At 38.0% G+C, this 9959-nt stretch overlaps 2 protein-coding genes across 3 annotated transcripts; one reads left to right on the top strand and one right to left on the bottom strand.

Moving 5' to 3' along the window:
* Positions 1-699: 699 nt before the first annotated feature.
* On the bottom strand, positions 700-2868 carry LOC137735238 (uncharacterized). 2 transcript variants are annotated; one of them, XM_068474648.1, is made up of 3 exons: positions 2730-2861; positions 2508-2606; positions 700-1355 (listed from the first exon to the last, which is right to left on the bottom strand). In XM_068474648.1, the coding sequence occupies exons 2-3, from the start codon at positions 2596-2598 to the stop codon at positions 757-759; spliced, it is 690 nt and encodes a 229-aa protein (XP_068330749.1). In that variant the 5' UTR covers positions 2599-2606; positions 2730-2861; the 3' UTR covers positions 700-756. The 2 variants fall into 2 exon arrangements, with proteins under 2 accessions (XP_068330749.1, XP_068330750.1); XM_068474649.1 differs by having other exon boundaries at positions 2508-2868.
* A 931-nt stretch (positions 2869-3799) lies between these two features.
* LOC137733761 (10 kDa chaperonin 1, chloroplastic-like) lies at positions 3800-7347 on the top strand. Its single transcript, XM_068472941.1, has 7 exons — positions 3800-4031; positions 4161-4219; positions 4311-4361; positions 6256-6321; positions 6410-6457; positions 6644-6673; positions 7111-7347. The coding sequence occupies exons 1-7, from the start codon at positions 3944-3946 to the stop codon at positions 7177-7179; spliced, it is 411 nt and encodes a 136-aa protein (XP_068329042.1). The 5' UTR covers positions 3800-3943; the 3' UTR covers positions 7180-7347.
* The last annotated feature ends 2612 nt before the right edge of the window (positions 7348-9959 follow it).

Genomic DNA, 9959 nt, shown 5'->3' with positions numbered 1-9959 from the left:
TTTATTTGATACATTAGGATATTAAATAATTTCTAATTCGAATTATTATTTTGTAGAGATGATCTTAATTCAAGATTAAAAAATTGCAAGGTTTCATTTTATATTGTGAAAATACATTATTCGTAAAGGGTTGATATATATCCGTTCCCCATGGAAGATGCAAGAATATCATCCTAAATTAGTGTAATCCAGGAAAATGTGGAAATTTAAACAAAAAGAGTTTTGAGTCTCTAATGCGTTTGTTGGGTGTTCCTTGATGTCAAATTTCAGCTTAAATTGAGTACGCACCAGGATAATAAGAGGCCCAAAGCACAATCCCTGCTGAAGTCTTGTTGGAGTTTGGAAATCAGGCCTATACCATAAGGAACAATGCCATTCTCTTCTGGCCAGGAAACATAGTCCTGATTAAAATAAACGATACGTTCTAGTGATACTTTTTTTAATTTTATGTCTGATTCATAGTGCGACATGACTTAAATTCCAATTTGTATCATAAAAAAGGGATGATATGTGACTGTTCTATAACCAGGGACAACATAGTTAGGTTGTGCCAACTTTTTATACCAAGAAAACTCATGAAAGAACCTAACAACGGAATCAAAGGGGATCAAAAGCAAAAACATAAATTGGAATCCATAGTTTTTGGTTTGTCTCTGTGTGTGTGTGTGTGTGTGTATCACACTCTTCTCAAGTCAATCGTAAAAAAAATTTCGAGCATTCTCTAGGGAAATATATCAGAGTTGTAACCATGAATCATTAATTGAAGTACAACTGTTGCAAAAGATAAACAGCACATAGAAAAGCAATGATAGTAACATTGTTCAACAGCGAGGAATCATTCCTTTGACCTGCACTGCATGGTATGCTGCTTCCACTGTAGCAACCTTTCTTTTGACGGATCCCTTCACCGCGATTTTCCAGCACAAATGTGGAGTTTGTCTTCCCACTGCTGAAGAGAACACACCAAAAAAATGGCCCCTTGTGAGCCCGAACCATGCCTACTCCCACCTCAGTATGTGATTTATTTCTCAGAATTGATAAAGCCTTACTGTCTCGAACAAGAACATGTCCAAACGCTAGTGAGGGCTCAAGATACTTGGATTGACAACCCACAATGTGGGCAGTTATGGTGTCGAAAGTGGGTAGTTCCACACCACAATTGGGGGAAAAAACTTCGGTGAAGTCATCTTCAGACGGTTTGCAGTTCACAGTATTGTTGCTAGTGCAGTTTCCCTTGCATAACTCAGCATATTGCAGCGCAATGCACCCGAGTCCTGAACTGTCATTTAGTTTTGGAAGTTTGTGAGCAGTTCGATTGTTGTTGATAATGTCAACAAGATCACTTGCAGGGTTTCCTGAAGGACAAACCGCACTCAATGTCACAAATCAACAATGTAGTCATACAAAACAAGATGAACGATACACTTAACAAATATGTATTTCTATCTTATGTAATCATGGAAATTAAAATAGATAAAAAAATGTATACACTCAACAAAAATGTGAAGAATGGAATGTTAATGTTTTAACTCAATCCATATACATTAATCTTGATAGTTTGGGAATTAAATGCCGGCAGGGACAAGGTCACCAATGATGCTACTATTTCCTACTCTAAGGAGTCCTGCAAGTTAATATTTCACTTCAACTTCCAACTTTTCAAATTGTAAAGCCAAAGACCAGCGTGATGCTAAGGGTCCTACTGTAAGAACCAACTTATGAAACATCATAAGGACCAACTCGTGTTCATCAAATGTAGAGACCGGAATTTCATGATTGGTATAACCATTCACTCGGGCTTCTCCCTACTTCGGTTGGGATTCTGGTCGGTGGTCACTCTGCATTCTGTCAATAATCATAACAGGGGAAAGGAAACACTGAGAGTACCTTGACGAACAATGTTAAGATTGTGGCGGACGAAATGCTTTTGACATTTTTGAATGACGGATTACTATTTGAGAAGTGGAAAGTGAATAAATGCTAGGTCACAGAGATAAGAAATGCAATTTAATCCTCTAACTTCTAGAACAAAAAACTCTTTACTGATGAGTGGCTGCTGCGCATTTCTTATTTAGCACTGGACCTTCTAATTAACCCATCATCCGTGTACGAAGTGCACAAAACAATCTAACAATTATTAGAATGTGAGCATCCAACTACTTTAAATTCCCGTTTTGGGAATCACACTCTAAACCCGCCCCCTCGCGTGTGTGGTTACTTAAGTCAAACACAGGGACAACACCCAGAAACAATACAAGCAAAAAGTACTGGTAGGAAATATCAGAAACGGAAGCTCCAAATGAGACAGAAAAATAGAAAAAAACACAAGACAAATACAGTAAATATATTGCAATATGCTGCATCAATACTTGAGTTTGGAGAACAAGTTGTAATTTTGGAGGAAATGTATATGCATAGTTCCTTGTTGTAAAAACTAAAAGCTCAAACAAGTTATAATTTTAGAGGAAAGATAAAAAAAGAATCTGCAAGTTGAGATTATATTGTACCATGGCTTTTGGAGCAAACAAGAGCTGCTAGTAGCAGATGATTGAAGATTATGAGCCACCCCCAGCAACAAAGCATCTGCTTCTTCACCATAATCTCACCTGTGAGAAAAAATGGGGGTTTTACTTTACTCAGAAAGCTGAGTAGAAAGAAATAAACTAAGAAAAGAGAGAGAGAGAGAGAGAGAGGAAAGTAGAGAATAATATGAATAGGGTATTGATTACTTTTTCATGAAAAATACAGGAGAGATGTGTTTGGTTGGCGAGAAAATGCAGGAATAGGAGTGGGAAAGCAGAGGGATTTTCCAGGAGGAGAGAAAAAGGGAAAAACGTGTGGGGTGGAAAGTGCTTTACTACTGATGAAGCATTGCAGAGTTTACGGACAAAAAGACGAATGGTGGTGGACCCTTGTAGCCGTTGTGTGTTCTGTGCATGGATTTCTTTTGCATAAGAAAACGCAGAGGATTTGAAAAATTGGAACTGGGTGGGGCCTAATTTTGGGGATTAGTGAAGGGGTGAGAGGGTTTTTGGGCAAGTGATCACGTCATCCCTCGACCCAATTAGGTGACCACTCGGATCCGGCCCGACATTATTCTGAGACTGACCTAACTCGGTGACCCTCGGGTTCATCTCGGTCACATTATATAGACCGACTGGTGGCTGCCGAGCCCAAAGCGATAATTCTGAACCCCCAATGTCAAGATTCTCGAATCAATTTGGAGATTGTCGACCTGACACTATAACCTTTGAATTTGAATAACAACTTAGATGGATCGGATATTTAAGCGAGTGTGACGTCTTAATCTAATAAGACAATACCATGTGTTAATCTCACTCCACATGACATTGTGTTCTTGGACGAACGTCATTGTAACAGTATACTCAATCTATATAAACCCGCCTCCTCAACTTGACTTGGTGATTGTTGTGTTTGATCGGGTGTCGCTAGACCTGACTTGCTAATTGTTGGACACGATTGATTGACCACAAGAGATGACTTGGTAACAGATAGATCTGACCCGAGAATAGCCAGGCCATACACTGTGACCATCAAACCCGACCGGGTTTGACGTGACTACCGAGGGCGACTATCGGGTCAAGGATCATCGGGTCGGGCCACTTTTGCATTACCAAAACAAACTTGACCTGCTTCTATTGCCAACAAAGCTTAATGGGCCCAGCCCATGAAATCATATTCGGGCTTTAGACAAAACATTATAGACCCAACCAAGCTCATTTTTGCCAGCACACACAACACAACATAAAACGTCGAGGAACCGAACCATCTAGAACTCTGCCGGTTCAACTACTCTCTCCTTATCTCACACACCACGAAGCACCAGGGTTTAAGATATCTGCCCCACTTCTTCCATCCCCAACATTTCTTCACTCTCTCTGGACCTCCACTGAAACCCCACCATCTATCTTCGAGCTCTGCCATGGCTTCCACTTTCGTTACACTACCAAGTCCTTTGCTGTACAAACCCAGCACCGCTTCTCTGTCCAACGGCCAGAAGCTACTCCCAGGTGTGTTGAATTTACCTCCTGTCCAAACCCTTTTCTTAGTTTCTTGTATCTTTCCTAAATTTCTGAACTTTTTTAATTTTATTTATAAAATGTTGTTAATTTTGATAAATTGTGATGGGTTTTGCTCAGGTCTGCGAAGAAATTCTTTGAGAGTCAACGCAATTACCCAGAAATGGGAACCCGCCAAGGTTTGTGGGGTTCTGCGCAATTTGGGATGGCTATTCTCTTTTATTTTGGTGATGCATTGGTGTTTTGATTTTTGTGGTTTGTGGGTTGCAGGTGGTTCCGCAAGCTGACAGAGTGCTTATTCGTCTTGAGGAACTCCCTCAGGTATGCTGGTTTTTGGTCTTGCCAATTGTGTTTGAAAGTATGGAGTGGAAACTCGATGCGACTATCTTTTATTAGTCTGAATCCAAAGCATCTATGTCAATTGAGTACTTGGGCTTTGGGCTGTGACAGTTTTGAAGATCCGTAGCATTATCAAATGGCTTAATGTACTACTACCAGTCGCATTGCTATGACATTTTCCGAGCATTTCAAATTTTTCTTTCAAGTAAACAGTAATTTTCCCTTGAATATAAATGTCAATCTTTTGTGGTTCTTTCAATCTTTATGTGGTGAAAATCAACCTACAAAACCTAAAATTATATGATTATATTTGTATATCATCTCTATGATATCCTCCCATTATCATATTGTTGTGATATCATACCATGATGCATTCAATAACAAATTATGTTATACATTGTAGATATATTCGACTGTGTGCTATCATAGTGTGGAGTATGTTAACCTTGTATATGCAGAAATCTGTCAAGTTAAGCCATTGTATGTGGGCCTGTGAAATGGGGATAGTGTTATCGGAGTAATCTTGATAGTGGAATGGTACCTGGCCATTGATTTTGTCATTGAGAATCAAGTGGAGAGAGCATTATAGTTTTTGAATGATTTTTCATGGCTTGAAGACATATATATAGTATAGTTCTTTACAGTTAGGTGGTCTTTCTTAATTTATTAGTCAATCTTTGTTGGACTTTAATCAAGGCATGGTAGGAAAGTATTCTGACATTACCATTTGTCTCAGATTGTATTAGGTGGATTGGGTATAATCTTTCATTTGTGTGACTCCTGGATTTTCGTGTTCCAAGTTGTTTGATAACCGGTGTTGAACTTGACGTAGGATCTTCAGATTGAGTAGGAGTAAAGCTTGATCAGAGTTGAAAAACTAGTTTGAAACTTGAATTAGGGGCATTGGATTTAGGTATAGTACTTCGCACTCTTAACTTTGGTATATAATGGATGGTTGTAGGGTTTAGGTATGGTCGTCCATCTGCTTGTACTTTGAGCGTATGAATAAAAATCTTTCTCAGTTGGGGATTGAGTTCAACTACATGTCTTGAACTTGATCCATGATTTGAGCTTGAGCTTTAATGGTGTGAGAAGTCATCCCATCTTATTGGCTTGACTCAAGTAATGCTTCATTAACACTGGTGGCAATTTGAGTTATATTCCCCTTATGTGTCTGTGTGGGTCTTTCTTTTGAAGGTGGGCACTCATCTTACCCAAGGTTGGCTTGAACATGTGGCACATGATTCAAATGCTGTAATGATTGTTGTGTCATGCTTCCTTATGCTGTCAAAGAGATAAAATTACCCTATATACCCTCACAGAATAGTAATGGTTTTAGTGAGACTTATAGTGTTGCATGCATCTCACGCTTTCTTTTTCATTATTGGGCAAATGGCCCAAAAGTATATCTATCGCCATATTAATTGCTTAGAACAAGAAGTTCCAAAGGATTTCACTAGTTATTTCAATTTGTCTAACCATAGCACCAAGTAGCCTACTTTGCACCATGTCCTTGTAAACTAGACCCTTCACAAATCTTGATTCATGATTTTTTACGAGAGCTATGTTAAGTTCTAATAGCTATAATGGTTGATTACAATGAAATGTATTCAAAATGAAAACGGTTTTTATTCCCTCATTTTTTTTTGAACTTTTTGGTTTGCATTTGGGATGCTCGTCTTATGAAATGCCTCAAGAGATTTCATGTTAATTGCTGGCTGTTAGTTGATTTGAAAGCAGTGGGTTAAAAATTGACTTCATTGTTTAATTTTCTTTTTCCTTGTTATATCAAATGGAGAAGTATATGTGTAGTTGTCTACATAATATCTTATCTGTTTTGAGACATTATCTTATGATAAACTGCTCTGTGTCTCAGAAATCAGCTGGAGGAGTTTTGCTGCCCAAGTCGGCTGTTAAATTTGAACGCTATCTTATGGGAGAAGTATGCCTACTTTTTCTTTTTTGCATGGTTCTAGTTCTTTATTTTGAAGTAAGACTCAGGATAATTTAACAAGCATTGTTATTCTCAGATTCTCTCTGTTGGTGCTGACGTTGGGGAAGTGAAGGCCGGAAAAAAGGTGAGTAATTAAAAAGTTCCCAAATAATGACAACTTTTTTCTGGTGTGAATTAATGTTGATTTTCAAAATTAAACAATTTTCTGATCAACTGAAGTTATCCGTTTTAAAACTTTAAACTTTTATTTCCAAGTAGTGAGATAGGTGCTTAGTATCTCATCTTAACGGAAATGCTTATCATTTTGCAGGTTCTTTTTTCAGACATAAATGCATATGAGGTAAGTAGAATTAGTTCATGTTGAAAATATCATACAGTCCTGATGTAAAGAGTCTGAATAAATATTCAGGAATGGACTTCCCTGTATTCTATACATGTCGCCGGGCCACCTTTCTTTCTTCTTTAGTTTTCTGAATAAGTTAAATTGTCTTTAGTTTCTTGTTGCAATAGAAATTAGAACACCATTTCAATTCTGAGGGTTTATCTTGTGACGGGTCTAGAACATGCACAATTTTAGTGTAGAACATTGCTGACACAAAATAGCCACACTTTGCTGTGTTGACGCTTAATAACGGCCGACTGTAAAACATGGTACAGAATAGAGACATAATATAACTGTAAGTCTATGTTGTGGAAATGTTCTGCTGGTGATGCATGTACTGGCTGCATATTGATGCTTGCACGATGAATTGACATTTCGTCTAATTTTTGTCTCAGGTGGATTTGGGAACAGATGGCAGGCACTGCTTCTGCAAAGAGAGTGAATTGTTGGCTGTAGTCGAATAGAGTTTCAGCTACGCGGGTAGGGACAATGGTTTACAGAATTGTTTCTTTAAACTTTTCGTTGTCAGGTTGGTTTTCCTTGTAGTGTCTCTAACTTCTAAAACTATATATTCAGTTGGAATTTGTTAACACCACACTGTTTATGCATTTAATTGTTTGAATTTTGTATTATTTAACCTCCATTGTGAATTGCAAGCTATGATAATCTAAAGTAATGATGGAAAACTCGAAGCATAGGGCAAATGTAAAAATGGCGGGGAAGGAAGCTGGAAAAAATTCCCAAAAATCCCAAACCTAACCGAAAAATTCCCCATCCCAAACCAAAAAAGTCCTAAACTAAAATTCCCAAAATTTTTGGGATAACATACCAAACCAATCTCAAAATTTTGGTACGGGAATTGGTATTGTTTCCTCAATGTTTCAGTAATTTCATACCAAACCGAAAATAAATATTATATATATATATATATTATTATACATTTGAATTGTTGCTAAATACTACTAGCAATATAATTGGTGTAGCCTACAAGTAGTAACCATAGCCTTTTGCTCCATTTGTTCAACGTTGTCATCCAACTTTTGAATTTTTAGAATTTTAACTCTGCCATTTGGTCTATAGGTGTAACCATAGCCCTTTATCGCCACATTTGCTGGCACGAACCTCCCACACACACTAACCTTGCACTGTTGCTTCTCAACCAAATGTGTCTAGTTCTTCAACACGAAATCAAAAAATTGTATTCTTAGTTTTCGAACATATTAGGTTTGTATCTTATTTTTTTGCCTTTGGGTTTGTTACTTATTTTATTTTGATTGCATGTTAATTTAACTTGGTATGAATGATTGGTATTTCAATTTGTATGAAATCTGAAAATACCTAACCATCCCAAAATACCGAAAATATTTTGGGAATCCCGAAAATTTTTAGTTTTGGGATGGGATCTCATTTTTGGTTTGAGATCTCATGACGAACCACCCTAAAGGAACGCTATGTGCGAGAGGAGTTGTTTTTTTTTTTTTTTTTTTGGTTGTTGGTTTATCAACATATTACACAAGTTCAGCCATCCAAATATTTCAAAAACTGCCTAATTTGAGAAAACTGAAAATGAAACTTTGAACGAAAGTGAACACCCTAGAACTTGTTGAGAGTGCCTAAGTGTGAATTCCCCGTTGGAGAGATTAGTAGGAAGTATACCAAACGGGTTAGGAAGTTTGGTTAACTTGGGAGAGCTTTCGGCTCTGTTGCAAACCGACTTGCATTTGCCAGAAAGCAAATTACAACATTTAAAGAAGGGAGGATTGAGTTAACCGTCGAATGGGTAATCTCTCTTATTTTGAGCTTCTTGGAGTCACGTTTGCCATCGTCCCTTGGTACCTTTGTACCGTAAGAAAGAGAAGGAAAGGTGCACACGTCAAGTGATTCAGAAGAATTTCTCAGGCTATCTTACCAAAGTAATAAATTCTCCGTTGCCAACTTGATTGGTATGGCAGGTTTTGGGGTCTGTTTATAAAGGAGTACTTGAACAAGGTGAAATTTCATTTGCCGTCAAGGTAATTAATCCCGTTCGTCGGGGGATTCTGTGAGTTTCATTGTTGAGTGCGAGGCTTTGAGAAATATCATACAACGTAATCTTATGAAGGTACTCTGTATATTTGGGATTTGACTATCGTGGTTGTGAGTTGAAGGCCTAGTATATGAGTTCATGGTTAATGTGAGCTTAGAGGAATGGTTGTATCCAACTGAAATAATTGGTGAAAACATGGAAAGACCAAGTATCTTGAATTTTTCTAAAACGTTGAGTATTCCAATTGATGTTGCTTTGGCATTGGATTATCTGGATCATCATTGTGAGACGTTAGCATTGTACCTATAAAACAAATAAACACTTTTGATTAAAGACCAAAGCCAAGCATGCTCACGAGGTGGGGTTTGCCTTGATATGTATGGACATTTGATTGGCCTAGGCACGTTATCCATTGTATGGATGAGGAAAGAATTTCCCAAAGATATTATTTAATTAATAGTATCTTGGGATTATCTTATAATGACCTTAATTGGATGTGATTGTGATTTCTTACTCGATAGAGTTGGTCATCAATTAGGAAGGTGTAAAGATAAAATTTAGTAATTAATCTTATATTTAATACATTTGACTTGTCTCTTCACCATGAGCATGAGAGCTTGATGAGTTGTAGTCAGCTGCTTTGACCTTCAAGGATGTTGAACTCCACGTGGATTAAATGTTGGCCTCACCAATTTAATAAAGACATTCTCGTTTTTCGCTGGTAAAACTCATGTTAAGATAGGTTCCAAGGAGCTATTTCGGGACTTCCTTGAGATGTACAAGCACGCAATCTCATCCGGAGTCCACGTGAAGCATGTGAGGGAAGGAAGAAGCCACGAGCCGTCTGTCGAGGCTGCTAATGTGGGATAGACAACCATCAAGTTCCATCCGTATTACTTTGTTATGGGATTCACCTTCCCCATGTTGTGCTTTTTTCAAGAGGTGATATTCTCTATGAGGTGTGCTCCTTGAATGCAATCCGTATGATGGTGGAATTCTCGAACTTGAAGCAACTTCTTTGATCTAAGATTGACCATAAACAAGTTCATATACTTCTTCAAGATTGACTACAAGGATGGCGTGGGGCAGCTAAGGTCTCGCCATAAGCTTTTTGATTCCTCTAGTAAAGGTAATCAAGATTGGGCCAAGGACACTTTGGAGGTCAGTGGGAGTCCGACTCTTCGACTGAGTAGCGCGTACGGACTACCTTCATTGATG

Source organism: Pyrus communis, chromosome 5 (genome assembly GCF_963583255.1).
Source record: "Pyrus communis chromosome 5, drPyrComm1.1, whole genome shotgun sequence".
Taxonomy (NCBI): domain Eukaryota; kingdom Viridiplantae; phylum Streptophyta; class Magnoliopsida; order Rosales; family Rosaceae; genus Pyrus; species Pyrus communis.
Note: the sequence above shows the minus strand (reverse complement) of the source record. Positions and strands in the feature narration are given on the sequence as shown.